A 14039-nucleotide genomic window follows, 5' to 3' on the forward strand; every position below is an offset into this window, starting at 1 on the left:
CAGTCTGGGCATGGCACAAGACCATCTCAAAAAAAAAAAAGATGGAATAGGAAGGATACAACCCAAGGGTGGCCTCCACAGAGAAAAGGATGGTGAGCTGAGTTCTGAGGAAAAGCAATTTTCTGGGGGAACTGAGGGTGGGCTGAGGATGCACGTCTGCCTGCACCTCTCCCTCCATCCCTCTCTCCCCTGCACCTCCCTCTCCCTCTCTATCCATCCCATACTCGAGACGAGCTCCACGCAAATGCTGGGAAACCGCACAGCCTCCTGCAGGCCCAGGTGAGACAGGAGGCGAATCCACACCAGGAGGGTCTCACGAAGCCCCTTGCCAAAGCGTCTGGGCAACTTCTGGGGCACAGTCCAGACACACCGGTGAGGCCCCCAGGCAGCCCTGCGTCTTCTCCCGTGCTCTTGGGGCCCTGAGTAGCAGACTGCTGCAGCCACGTACCCGTTCTCCTCTCCACAGTCACCTGGGTCCACAGCCCTTCCATCAAAACCCTTGGGCCAGATATGTTTGGGGATTTCAGAAAAGTCATACGGTCACTTGCTAGGTAGAAACCAGCAGGCAGGCTGGGGAGAGGGCCTTGTGGGCATCCACTGCCCTGTGTCTGCAGCGAGGCCTCCGAACACTCAAACTGCAGAGGTCGAGGGAAAACCATGAACAGCTCCACACATGCTCAGGGCCAATTTGCCCAACAAATGCTTTTAGCGTCAATTCTAAGAAAAAAAATGTCAGTGCTGGGGGCTTTTTGGATTTCACAATTTTGGCTAAGAGACTGTGAAACTGTGGATCTCTGACTTTCAGCATGACAGCAGCCCGGGAAACACGGGGACAACCTCCGGCTGCCCTGGCAGCCAGGCATCACCATGCCACGCAGTTCTGGCCAGCATGCAGTGAGGGAGTGAAGGGTGTGGCTTCCAGGTGATGGGGCCACTCACCTGCCAAGTGCACACAGGCCTTGGGGTGCTGGGACCTCAACCCACGGCAGCCCCAGGGACTGTAGGTCCTCTGGTGGGGATGTGCCAGGGCTGGGCCTCCATGGGGATCTGAGACCCCACCTGCTGTCTGAGCCCATCACTTGGGGTCTCTTCTAGTACCTGGTCCCCAGTCTAACAATTCTCTCAGCTTCATCATCCATCTGCTAAAAATCAGACTGCACCCCCAGGATTCCCAGGAGAACTAAAGGAGACGCCTTATGAGGAAGCAATCAACTCAGTCCCTGAACACAAAGGCACCCCACACCTCCTGCCTTCACGCTTCCCTACACCGTTCTCTCTTACTGTGTTAGCTACTGTCCAGACCAGACCACAATTCTTAGGGACACACCTCGAGTCTTTGGCAATGCTTATTTGTTGAACAAGTGACGCGTAAGTGAATGACCGAACAGGTGAATCTCTACACTCACAACTGCACTATGTGGAGTGGATGCTAATCAGACCCTCAGAACTATGGGAGGCAAAAACGTCCAATCCAGTGATCTTGGGCAACTGCCTTGGTACAACCAAGTCCCGGAAGATGAGCTGTGTCCAAGGTCCTGAGGAGAGTGACAGGTCACATGGCCTGTGTCCACCAAGACGTCCCAGACAAGGGGAACGCTGGCAAGGGAGCCCGGCCGCTAGTGCTGTGAGACTCTGCGGACCAGGCCTTGGGCCCAGTGCAGCTTGGTGGCACCCCTATGAGAGGCATCCCTTCCTCATCTGAGAGTTGCACACACCAAGTGGAGCCAAAAGCTGCCTTCTCACGACACTGAGTGTGGACCCTCAGTCACAAAGGGCATCAGGGAGGCTAAGCGAACAAGAGAAAACACTGGCACACTGGCCAACAGGCAATGCTGCAGGAGCGAGGGCGCCGTCCAAGAGGCTTCGGTTCTGAGGAGGCCTGCAGAGGAAGACCTGCAGGATGTGCATGTGCACACACACACACGCACGCTTAGGGCAGTGTGCACAGTATAAGCCCAGCCATGCCAGTTACATGTGAGCACGCATATGCACATGCACACATATAAATGTATAACATACAACTATAGTTAAATGTACAGAAAAGAAGGCCTACAAGGCTCTAACTGCTGACCACGGTGCCCTGGGGGGAAGAGTGGGATTGGAGGAGGGGGACTGGAAGATGGCCAAGGGAACTATCCCTCTTACCATTATTCTTCTGTAATTAAGTAAACACACCTTCGTGTATTACATGTTTTTTTTTTTTTTTGGACGGAGTTTCACTCTTGTTACCCAGGCTGGAGTGCCATGGCGTGATCTCGGCTCACCGCAACCTCCGCCTCCTGGGTTCAGGCCATTCTCCTGCCTCAGCCTCCTGAGTAGCTGGGATTACAGGCACGTGCCACCATGCCCGGGTAATTTTTTTGTATTTTTAGTAGAGACGGGGTTTCACCATGTTGACCAGGACGGTCTCGATCTGTTGACCTCGTGATCCACCCGCCTCGGCCTCCCAAAGTGCTGGAATAACAGACGTGAGCCACCACGCCCGGCCTATTACATATTTTTAAAATAATTTCTTCAAGACTGGAAAACACAGCAATGTGGATAAGTATCCTAGACACAGCAATGAGCAGAACACCTACAGAAGGAAACGTGTGGGTCAGGCTCAAGGGCAGGCAGTGTCACCTCCACCCTGACCCGGGGTAGTAGGGTGTGGGGGGGCATGGCGCAGGAAGGGACCCGGGGTCTGCAGGCATCAAAGAAAGGGTCCTGGGCCACCTGGGCACCTTTACTGCATGCTGTGCATAAAAAAAGATTCTCAAGAAGAAAACGGGTTAAAAACACACCCACACGCTACGCAAAATAGGACCACGAGGATAGAGTGAGTTTTTATTTCTACTTTTCCAAGTGTTCCTGATTCTCTAACATAAACTTCCTTTACTCTAAATAGGATATGTTAAAATATGCAAAGAGAAGAGCTTCATATGACTTTGAAAATGATAAAATTATGTTTCCATCAGTTATCTGAAATCCACCTAAATTTCTGGAACTCTCAACAGCCTGTTCCCTTATCCCTATGTTGAGACTGTAACACCACGGTGCCCTCCCATTCGGGCTGACGAGGACTCAGCCAGGCAGCGTAGAAAAGCCAGCTGTCACTGTGTGTGGAGCAGAGCAGGCACTCAACACAAGTGAGTTTTCAATGGGACTTACCCTGGAGCAGGCTGAGGTGAGAGGCAGGAGGGAAGCCGGCCTCCGGTTCCCAGCTCGGTCTGAGTCCCAGTGAAGATGTCTCCACTTCCCACCAGCTTCCGGGCCTCATCTCGGGGCAGAACGTGGCCACCAGCAAGCACAACATTAATCCTTGGGTCTGGCAGCAACATGAAAGAAGAATGTTCGCTCTTCACAGGCACTCCCTAAAATGATCTGCTCACGTGCCTGGAACTCACTGAGGTTCCTTCACAGCACGACCAGCAGCAACCACGTCACACCACCCCAGGCGTCCCCGGTCCAAACCAGCGCCCACTCTGTGCCTCCTGGTCTCCCTGCTGCTTGGCCCGGGACCCCTGCAGCCAGCTACGGCAGTCCTATTACTGCCCAAGTCAGAGCATGGTCCTCATCTGCTGACAACCCTCCAACGGACCCATCTGACTCTGGGTAAAAGCAAAAGTCTGTGCCATGGCCCCCAACCCTGTGGCCTCACTCTCCCAGCCCTATCTGGCCCTCTCTGGCCAGTCACCCCTGCCTCCCTGCCATACCTGAAGTATCAGAGGCCTTGGGATCACTGCTCCTGATCCTAGAAACGCTGTACCCTGCGCATCTACAAGGCTTCCTTAGGTCTCCTGGGCTCCCCAAGCCTAAGACTGCACGTGCTCTTCCCTACTTTGCCTTCCTCCCGAGCTCTGGCCACTTCCTGGGATCCGCGTGTCACCTGGCTCCCGCCGGGTCCCATGCAGGCAAGAGTGCTTGCCGACAGCACAGCCTGGCATGTGGTAGGGAAGGAGTGCATTAGGAAGGACCCTGAGAGGCCGGGTACAGAGGCTCATGCCTGTAATCCCAGCACTGTGGGAGGCCAAGGCAGGCAGATCACCTGAGGTCAGGAGTTCGAGACCAGCCTGACCAACATGGAGAAACACCGTCTCTACTAAAAACACAAAATTAGCCAGGTGTGGTGGTGCATGCCTATAATCCGAGCTACTTGGGAGGCTGAGGCAGGAGAATCGCTTGAACCCCAGAGCTAGAGGTTGCAGTGAGCCAAGACCATGCCATTGCACTCCAGCCTGCGCAACAAGAGTGAAATCCGTCTCAAGGAGAAAAAAAAGGAAGGACGCTGTGAAGAACCCTAGCCCCAAGCTGAGGGAAGCCTGCTATGTAACCAGGACAGCTGGGTGGGTTTGGCACAGCTTCTCCAAGAGGCATTGTTGACAGTAACTAGCAACGGTGTTCGCTCCACTTCTAAGAATTCGTCGTGAGGAAACCACGCAACAGGAACAGAAATGTGATCCCGTCTCCCCAGCACCAAATCCGACGAAGAGCATGCATTAAACACACAGCCAAGAACTCGGACTCTGAGACAGAAAAACCCAGATACGATGAGAGGAGCCACAGGCTAAGGAAAGCCAGGATTTTAAGGAGAACCAACAGCTTAACAACACATCTTTAAAACACATTTTACAGTCCAGCCTCTAATGCCCCAGGTGAGACCCCGTGGGGGAAGGAGGCCAGAGCGTGTGCCAAAGAACTCACGCGAGGCCCAGGAAACTAAACGGTGTATGAGGAGGAAGGTCTATGTCACCAGGCCGGCCAACACCCCAGGCACAGCTGTCCTCAGTGACCGCACCATGAGGAGGAAGGTCTATGTCGCCAGGCCGGCCAACACCCCAGACGCAGCTCTCCTCAGTGACCGCACCATGAGGAGGAAGGTCTATGTCGCCAGGCCAGCCAACACCCCAGGCACAGCTGTCCTCAGTGACCGCACCATGAGGAGGAAGGTCTATGTCACCAGGCCGGCCAACACCCCAGGCACAGCTGTCCTCAGTGACCGCACCATGAGGAGGAAGGTCTATGTCGCCAGGCCGGCCAACACCCCAGGCACAGCTGTCCTCAGTGACCACATTAAATCCACTTTTGCACTCAATACCCGAGTGACCACAAACAGAACAACCTCACAAGACAGCACCTGCTGACCCGCCTGCCCCACCACGACGCGGAGTCTCGACTTTCTGCTAGCACTTGGCACTCTGTCTTCTTCTCTCATGACCTCTGTGTCCTTCCATAGAACAGAGACCCCCACCCGACGCCCCAGCCACACCATCCCCCAAACCCTTGGCCCCAGCCTGGCCCAGAACTCAAGAACCACACCCAGTGAGCCCACGTTCCAGGTGGGCAGAGCACCCGGAGGCAGTCTGGTCCCTGCTGAGGCAGAGCCAGGGCCAGGGAGCACCCCCCGCCCGCCACGCTTGCCAACAGAGGAGTGAGCACTGTGGATGCAGCCAGCGGCCTGCTCGTCACCGGGAGCTCAGGCACAGGCCCTGCCAGGGCAGCAGCAGGTTCCACAGCCCCCCAGTGCTCCCAGCTGGAGTGGGTCCCTCAGGCCAGGAGGGGTGTGCTCACCCTGTCTTCACAGCCACACACCTAAGACTGTGCATATGAAAGGGACTTGGGAGTATTTGTTGAAATAATTTAAAATGTTAAAAGTATGGGGGATAAACATAATTAAACCAGGAAATACTGGTAGGAATATTCAATTTAGGAATTACAGTGAACCCTTGCACACCCAGGGGATGGGTTCCAGGACCCCCAGAACACCACAATCCGAGCACCCTCAAGTCCCACAGCCCACCCCGCAGAACCCAGGTGCATGAAAAGTCAGCCCTCCACACACGCCAGCTTCACCTCCCACCGATACTGTAGTTCTGAGGTTGAAAAAAGCCCGTGCATGAACGGACCCTGCATTGTTCAAGGGTCAGCTGTAATCTGTTACGCTACACGGATTCACTCAAACTGCATGAAGCTCCACCCGTTTACTCAGAAGAGACAAGACCGCGGGCCAGCTGTGTCTCAGATAAACTATGGGACAGATAAACTTGGGGGTTTCTGTTCTTCTCTATTCTCACACATTTGTAAGAATAACACATGTGCCACAGCCCGAGACAGAGAGGAACATCAAACCAGCAAAGCCACCCCCACTCTGGCCCCACCCCACCCCTGAGACTCTGGAGGGGCCCAGCTCCTACTCGCCCCAGTCCTGTCTCAGAGACACGGGGCCGTCTGGGGCTGAGCAGCCACAGGCACCTTCAGGAGGAGGAGGACATGTCTCACCCTGGGAACCCTCGGCCGGGTCCTGGCCCTGCCACGGATCCGAGGTTGTCTCCCCACACCCGCTCTTGTCGCTGACATCCAGGCAGCTGGCCAGATCTGGTAGCTGTAATGAGCTGTCATTTGCAAGGTCCATGTAGCTGTAGAAACCAGGAATCAGGAAAGTGATATTCTAGAAAACAAAGCAGGGACATTTCAGAACCTGGAGGATCCACACTGACTCACTGGACCGTCCCCCTGGGGGAGAAATGAACATAGGAGAGCCAGTCCCTGAGGGTTCATCCCTCAGGGTCAGAAGAGGCCTCAAGCTGCTCTGACAGGTGCTTTCTCTGAGCCTGTGTGTGCCCCTGCGCTGGAACACTGCCCATAGCCATAATGCCAGAACCCGCTCTAACCCCACAGAGGGCACACGCATCCATGCCTCCAAAAACCCCTGCAAGGGTGCAATGCCCTCAGCTCCTGTGGGAACCAGGAATAATGCTAACTGCTTTGTAATTGACTACTACAATTGAGCTTAGCTACTCTTTAGTATTTCCACTAGTGAGAAATGAACCCCTGCAGTTGTGTCATAAGCTCTGGTCCATCAGTTAGACCAGATCTCTCAGGGCTTTGAGGCACAGCACTCCTCTCCCTCCCTCTGACGGTGGTTGCTGGGGTCGGGGGAAGAGGAAGGAGCTTGCTGGCTATGAGCAGGAACCTTCCTCCCTGCGCCTCAAGTCCCTCCTGAGTAAAGCAGCGAGGTAGAGAGCTGACTGGGCGCAAGGGCTGTAACACGCATGCCAGCGCTGCAGAGCACAGCAGCTGCCTCCGAGGGAACAGGGAGCCGGGTGCCCGGGATAACCCACCTTGCCGCTGCAGAGCACAGCAGCTGCCTCTGAGGGAACGGGGAGCCGGGTGCCCGGGGTAACCCACCTTGCCGCTGCAGAGCACAGCAGCTGCCTCCGAGGGAACGGGGAGCCGGGTGCCCGGGGTAACCCACCTTGCTGCTGCAGAGCACAGCAGCTGCCTCCGAGGGAATGGGGAGCCGGATGCCCGGGGTAACCCACCTTGCCCAGCAGCTCGCTCTTTCCGTAACCAAACAGCATCAGTGCAAAGCTGTGGTTGATGCCGTGGATGGTCCCGTCCGGCAGGAGGGTGATGAGGCCGCTGATGGTGCAGAACACCCAGACAGATGCCCAGTAGTCCCTCAAGGGGGCCACCTCGCTGGTGGTCACCTCCTCGCTGCTGGGTTCAGATTTCAGTTTTAAGCTCAGAGGGAAGGTGGTGCCATCCCTGGCTCTTCCAACAGATCTCTGAATCTTGAGATTCTGAAAGAAAGGCTCATTGTTCAGCTCAAGCCGTTTTTCACGTGGCCAGAGCACAGAGTCTGTGCTGCTTCAGACCCTACTTCTACTCCACATGTCATCAGGGAAAGTCCCCAGGACATCACACACCCACACTGCTCTGCCTTCTCCTCCTGACCCCACCATGCACAGGAAGGAGCCATTCTGTGGGTGGGGAGGACTCACTGTCCAGAGCCACCCCAGGCACAGTGGCCCCAGGTCAATCAAGACACCCCTAATGAGGGGGCCAGGCACCAGCAGAGAGGGAGGTAAGACTGTAGGGCTCAAGCTCGGGGCTCAGCCATGCCACTGGCAATTATGCCACCCTTGCTCTGGCCCCAGGGTACTGGCTCCACAGGCTGCACCCCACCAGCTGCACATCTATGGATGCTCTCCCGCCCAGCTCAGGTTTGGGCAATGTCCAAGCATCCACCTCTGTGGATGCCCAGCCCCTCCCTCCATCCTCGTCCCTCCCACTGAGCGGGGCAGTGGTTCCCACTGTCACTCAGCTCTTAGCAGCCTTCTCAGCTCCCCATCACCCATACAACCAGACCCTTTTACTGCATTACCTCTGCTTTAAGTACCTGGAATGTACTAGGTTCCCAACTAAATCCTGATGAACACGGCATTCCAAACCAAAGATTTGTTTGTTTGTTTGTGAAGGAATCTTGCTCTGTCGCCCAGGTTGGAGTGCAGTGGCACCATCTTTGCTCACTGCAACCACCACCTCCGGGTTCAAGTGATTCTCCTGCCTCAGCCTCCTAAATAGCTGGGATCACAGGTGCCCACCACCATGCCCAGCTAATTTTTGTATTTTCAGTAGCGAGGGGGTTTCATCTTGTTGGCCAGGCTGGTCTCAAACTCTGACTTCCTGAACCATCTACCTCAGCTCCCCAAAGTGCTGGGATTACAGGCATGAGCCACCGCACCCAGCCCAAACCAAAAAAAAAATTTTTTTTTTGAGACGGAGCCTTTCTCTGTCGCCAGATTGGAATGTAGTGGTGGGATCTCAGCTCACTGCAACCTCCCCCACCGGGTTTAAGCGATTCTCCTGCCTCAGCCTCCCAAGTAGCTGGGTCTACAGGTGCGTGCCACTATGCCCAGCTAATTTTTATATTTTTAGTAGAGATGGCATTTCGCCATGCTGGCCACAATGGTCTTGATCTCTTGACCTCATGATTCACCCACCTCGGCCTCCCAAAGTGCCAGATTACAGGCATGAGCCACCGCGCCTGGCCACCAAAAATGTTTGAGTTTCTTCCCTTTATGGTTACAAGGTGACAAACTAGACCCCAGACTGTGTGTCTGCCCTTGTTTAAGGGCTCACCCTGTAAAGTGGGAGAACTGGAGGGGCCGTGGCATGGCAGTTCATCTACCCTATCCTGAACATAGATAGCACTGCCCCTGTCAAGGTCAGAACTCAAGATCCAAGGCTCCCTGTGGCAAGCCCAGGCCCTGACCCAGTTCTCCCGAACCTAGGTGGCCCCAGGTCCCAGTGAGCCAGCCAAGGAACAAGTGGGAGGCAAGGTCCCCTTTCCAGGACTCAGAGTCCGTCTCGATTTGCTGCTGCAGAGTGTTCGGTGGCTCCAGTCTGGGGGCACTAGGAACAGAGCTGCTGCTGAGAACACACTCATGTGTGTTTTCCAGTGCACGTTCCCTTGAACACATTGCCTCGGACGGGTCAGAGGTTAGCTTCCGCTCAGACTCAGCAGCTGCCACCCAGCAGCTGCCCACAGCAGTGGCACTGGCTGATGCTCCTGCCAACTCCAAGGCCCAAGTGGCTACTGCTTTAGAGCAAAGGACACAGAACAGACGTGGGGACAGCAGGGCTTCCAACCGAGCTGGGAAGCTTAAAATAGCAAATGACAGGCTCAGAGGGTGAAGTTCTTAGTTTAAGACAAGCCAGAAAAGTGGGGCATTTCTGTGGATGTCCTGAAGATCTCCTATTTCTTGCAGCACCAGAGCTGGTTTCAGCCAAAACCTGCAGGCTGTTGGGTGTGAAATCAGATTAATGCAAGCAATGGGGTCCTGTGTGAAAGCCACACACTAGGTGGGAAACGGGGAACCTGGAGGATCTGGTTGACTACTAGAGCCTCAGATCATTCCCCAACCTCCAATGCCTTCCAAAGCCACTCCCCCAGCCCCCAACCGACTGACGAGGCCGTCCTGCTTTGAGGGGAAACCCTACAACCAGCCAGTCCTCCCTAAAGAGAGACGCCAGCGCATGCCCCCAGCAGGCTCCAGGGAGAAGACTCAGGGGACAAGTGGTCAGTGGGGGACCACATAGGCTCCAGCCCTTGGTCAAGGCCTCAGCGCAGAGAGCTGAAGACTGAGCACGTCCCACCCCCAAAGCCACTCCTGCCTTCGGGAACCCTCTGTTTTCGTCTCCAGTTATGGCTTCGGAGCCAAGTGGACCCCATCCCACAGCGCAAGGTCAGGAGCCCTACCTTCGGGATGTGCTGGCCGGGAGGGAGCTGCAGAGAAGGGATCAGGTCTGTGATGCACCGCCCAGCCACGTCCTCCCCAGACACGAACCCGTGAAGATGGGCAAAGAGACTGTCGCACGACGTGACGGTCCCCTGGAAGAAAAGCCCAGTGCTTACCGTAAAAGCTTCTTGCACGTTGGCTGTAACTTTCACTAAGCTTCAAAACTGTCAAGCCAAAAGCAAGATGGCTAACGTGACTTCTCCATCGGAAGCGCAAGAGACACAGACACGTGGATTTGATAAGAACGTCATCGTTCTCCTACCAGAGATATATCTAAATTGTGGGCTTTCTTGTTCTTCAGGAGCCTGGCCCACACCACAGGCTCATTAATAATATCCCAGTTCACATATGAGGGCTGTCCCTAATGCCAGCCAGTATTCCAGGGATTTTACATACAGTGTCTCATTTAAATGTTGAAACAATCTCATGAGGAGTTATGACTATGCCCCGGTTTACAGGTAAGGAACTGAAGCATGAGAGATTCGTTCCCTGCCCAAGTGCACACAATCAGTAAGGACAGCACCGGGCAGACCCTGCAGGCTCATTCTCTTTCTTCCCAAAGGAATGAGATGGAGACAGCGCTCGCCGAGGAAGAAAAAGACGCTGGCTCCAGTGTCCACGAGACACGAGGCAAAGCTGCACACTCACGTCGCTCTGGAAAGCCACCCAGGTTGAGACCCTCTCCACAGGCTCCAGGACCACCACGCAGCACAGGCGGTGCTCCTGCCGCATCTTCTTCATCCACACAGACACCGGAATCTTCTCCCCGCTGCGGCTGACGATGTCCACCTGTGGAAACAGGGAGGGTCGCACCTGCGTGCCATGGACCCAGAAGGCCAGTCTGGATGGGGAACCTACTTCCAGGAGGCCCCTTCAAACTCCGGGCACTGCAATGTTTTCAATTTCTGCTTACCTGTCTTTCATTTCAGAAATTTACCAAACACAAACAAGATTTCTGATACTAAACATTAAAATCTCCAAGTGAAAGTTTTATCAACAGAGTGGATTTCATTCTCAGGCTCACAGTAATACTGCAGGGTAAAAAAAGCAGTATCTGTTATTTCATAAAGAAAGAGACACCAACACATGGTGAATATGTTAATTTTTTCTTCTTAGTAGTCAATTTCTTGAACCAGCAATTTTCTGATACAATTGGTCCTAAGTTTTTCCCATGACTTGGGCTTGGTCCTCCACATCCAACTCAGCTCACCTGTCAACGTCCGGTAGGACACACGGCACAGGTGAGAAAGTCAACAGTGTCTAGGGAAATGCTTTCAGGCCCACCCCTGCCTGCTCCAGCAAACACGACCAGAATGTATACATGGTGATGTAAAAATCAATAGACAAAAAACCGTCCACTCTTGAGAATCCGACGTAGGGCCTGGAAGGACTGCAAAAGGCTAGTGAAGCTACAGCCCTCAAACACAGCAGGGGCCACCCCACAACACCCCCCAGGAGCCAGCCACAGCCACAGGGCCCATTCCCATGATGATTTGTTTTTAAGCCCCCCCTCCCACCGCAGCTGAAGCAGGGAAACGGCCCCTGGGATGACATTTGCAGCTGAAGAAGCTGAGGCGGCCGCCCAGCAGAGCTCTGGTGGGGAACGCTGAGCTCCTCCTGCCATGGGCTGCTGGTCTTGAGGCCAGACCAAGCGCTGCACCCGCACCCACTCACCACCGTGCCAAACACCACTGCAGCGTGGCCGTCAGCCTCCATGTGCTCCTCGCTGAGGGCCTCAACCACATCGGAATCTGACCTCAGAAAGAACTGTGTGAGCTTCTGGCCAATCAGGTCCTGGCTGCTGTACCCCAGGAGCCTGCAAGCTTTGTCATTGGCAACCAGGATCTGAGGAGTCACAAAGAAGAGCAAGGATACAGACATCCCCAGCAGCTCCACCAGCTGCCGAGAACAGCCAGGCACTCAGGAGGACCATGCAGAAGCCAGGCTTTTGCTGACAGACAAGGTCTCACTCTGTTGCCCAAGCTGGAGTGCAGTGGCACAATCGTAGCTCACTGCAGCCTGGAAGTCCTGGGCTCAAGCGATCCTCCTGCCTCAGCCTCCTGGGTAGCTGGAACTAAAGGTGTGCCCCACCACCCCTGGCTCATTTCCTTGTAGAGATGGGATCTTGCTATGTTGCCCAGGCTGCTCTTGAACTCCTGGGTTCAAACAAACCTCCCACCTCCCAAACTCCTCAAATATCTTTCTTTTTTTCTTGCTCTGTCGCCCAGGCTGGAGTATAGAGGCGCCATCTCGGCTCACCACAACCTCCGCCTCCTGGGTTCAAGCGATTCTCCGGTCTCAGTCTCCTAAATAGCTGGGATTACAGGTGCACACTGCCACGCCTGGCTGATTTTTTGCATTTTTTAGCGGAGACAGGGTTTCACGGTGTTAGCCAAGATGGTCTCGATCTCCTGACCTCATGATCCACCCGCCTTGGCCTCCCAAAGTGCCGGGCTTACAGGCGTGAGCCACCTCGTCCAGCCCCCAGTATTTTTCTAATTGCATTAAAACACACACATTCCAGGTTTAAGGCACAAACCCCAAATCCACATCCATATAGCTGGATCTAAAACAGAAGCAAATACCTCTGTGGTCTTGGCATCCACGGTGAAGATGGCCTTGTTAGGGTTGCACACGGGGGCCGGAAGCAGGGGTGAGGACCACCCTGAGGACAGTCCCCGAAGCAGGGAGCAGCAGGACACACTGCCCCAGGGCCCGGCTGGGTCTGTGTGCTCGGGGGCAGCAGGGCAGTGCAGTTGACTTGTACAAATATTTTGGGCAGCCAGTGATGACAGACAGTAGGAGCTCCATCTGTCTTCTGCAAAGAGAAGAGAAGCAACGCTTTAGATTTCACACAGCTGCCAGAGTCCACTTCTGAAACCGGCCAAGCATATAGCCCTTGCCCTCAACTCCTGCAAAAAGATCCCAGGATGAAGTCCACCCGCACAGCTAGGGCACACCCACACTACATGTCTGAACATGGTCCCCAGAATCCTGCAGGCAACCACCAGCTCTGCTTGGAAGCACAAACAGTACAAGATCAACACTTCTGTGTCTAAATTACACTGAAAGCCAGGCATGTCTGAGATCCCAGCTCGTTGGGAGGCTGAGGCAGGAAGGTTGCTTGAGTTCAGGAGTTCAAGATCAGCCTAGGCAATACAGGGAGAACCCACCTCTATTAAAAATAAAATTTTTTTTTAAATTAGCTGGGCATGGTGGTGTGCACCTGTAGTCCCATCTACTCAGGAGGCTGAGGCAGGAGAATCACCTGAGCCCAGGAGTTTAAGACTATAGTGAGTTATGACTGCACCACTGCACTCCAGCCTGGGCAACAGAGCAAGACCTTGTCTCAAAAAACAAAAAAGTTGAACCATACTCAAAGGTCCCTTCCTTCCCACTTTCTGTCCTCTGCAAGTCATTCCAAGACCCCACGGCCCCTCCGGCAGCTGCCTGTCACTCACTCTTCAGAAGCGACCTGCAACTCAGGAGCTCCTTGTGCAGTGTTCTCACCGGCCTGACGGCTTCACATCCCACCACTCCAACTTGCTCTCAGCAACACCGCCAATGGCTCCCAAAACACTCGGCCCCGCAGTGACTCCTCAGGCCTCTCCCTCCTCCCACACCACCCTCCCCAGGCACCTGGGCTCCCCCACCTCCCACCCTCTCACCTCTCAGTGACCCTGGCTCCATCTCACCCACTCAGTGTAGCTTTAAACTCATCTAAACTAGAAATGTGTCATGACTCCCACACTCACACCTCCAGCCTGTACCCCTCCCCAGGGCTCCCACGGGCCACTTGCCCCCTTCCCATCTCAGGAGACGCCAGCTGCATTCTTCCCGTGCTCAAAACCAAGCACGCAAGACCTGGCCCTTCCGTTTCCCCTCCCCTCCGTGTCCTTCATCCAGGACCCCTGACTTTCTCAGTGAGTGGCCCTACGCTGACCATTCTCAGAGGCTGGAAACCACACGGCTATC

The 14039-nt window shown here is 54.7% G+C and overlaps 1 protein-coding gene across 17 annotated transcripts in view; it reads right to left on the reverse strand.

The window, feature by feature from the left end:
- Positions 1-14039, reverse strand: part of PASK (PAS domain containing serine/threonine kinase) — a 48347-nt gene that overhangs the window by 25828 nt on the left and 8480 nt on the right. For 16 of the 17 annotated variants that reach the window (XR_013519194.1, XR_013519195.1, XR_013519196.1 and 13 more), the window contains 7 exons: positions 12650-12882; positions 11739-11909; positions 10713-10853; positions 10025-10156; positions 7302-7562; positions 6259-6427; positions 3151-3307 (listed from right to left, as the gene is read on the reverse strand). Coding sequence is in view for 13 of the 17 variants with exons in the window: in XM_078328957.1 (XP_078185083.1) it covers positions 3151-3307; positions 6259-6427; positions 7302-7562; positions 10025-10156; positions 10713-10853; positions 11739-11909; positions 12650-12882 (1264 nt within the window). In the remaining 4 variants the exon portion in view is untranslated. Of the gene's footprint in view, positions 1-3150; positions 3308-6258; positions 6428-7301; positions 7563-10024; positions 10157-10712; positions 10854-11738; positions 11910-12649; positions 12883-13525; positions 13638-14039 lie in introns of those variants that run through there. The other variant, XM_035306330.3, reaches the window with a different exon arrangement.

This window comes from Callithrix jacchus, chromosome 6, assembly GCF_049354715.1.
Source record: "Callithrix jacchus isolate 240 chromosome 6, calJac240_pri, whole genome shotgun sequence".
Lineage (NCBI taxonomy): Eukaryota > Metazoa > Chordata > Mammalia > Primates > Cebidae > Callithrix > Callithrix jacchus.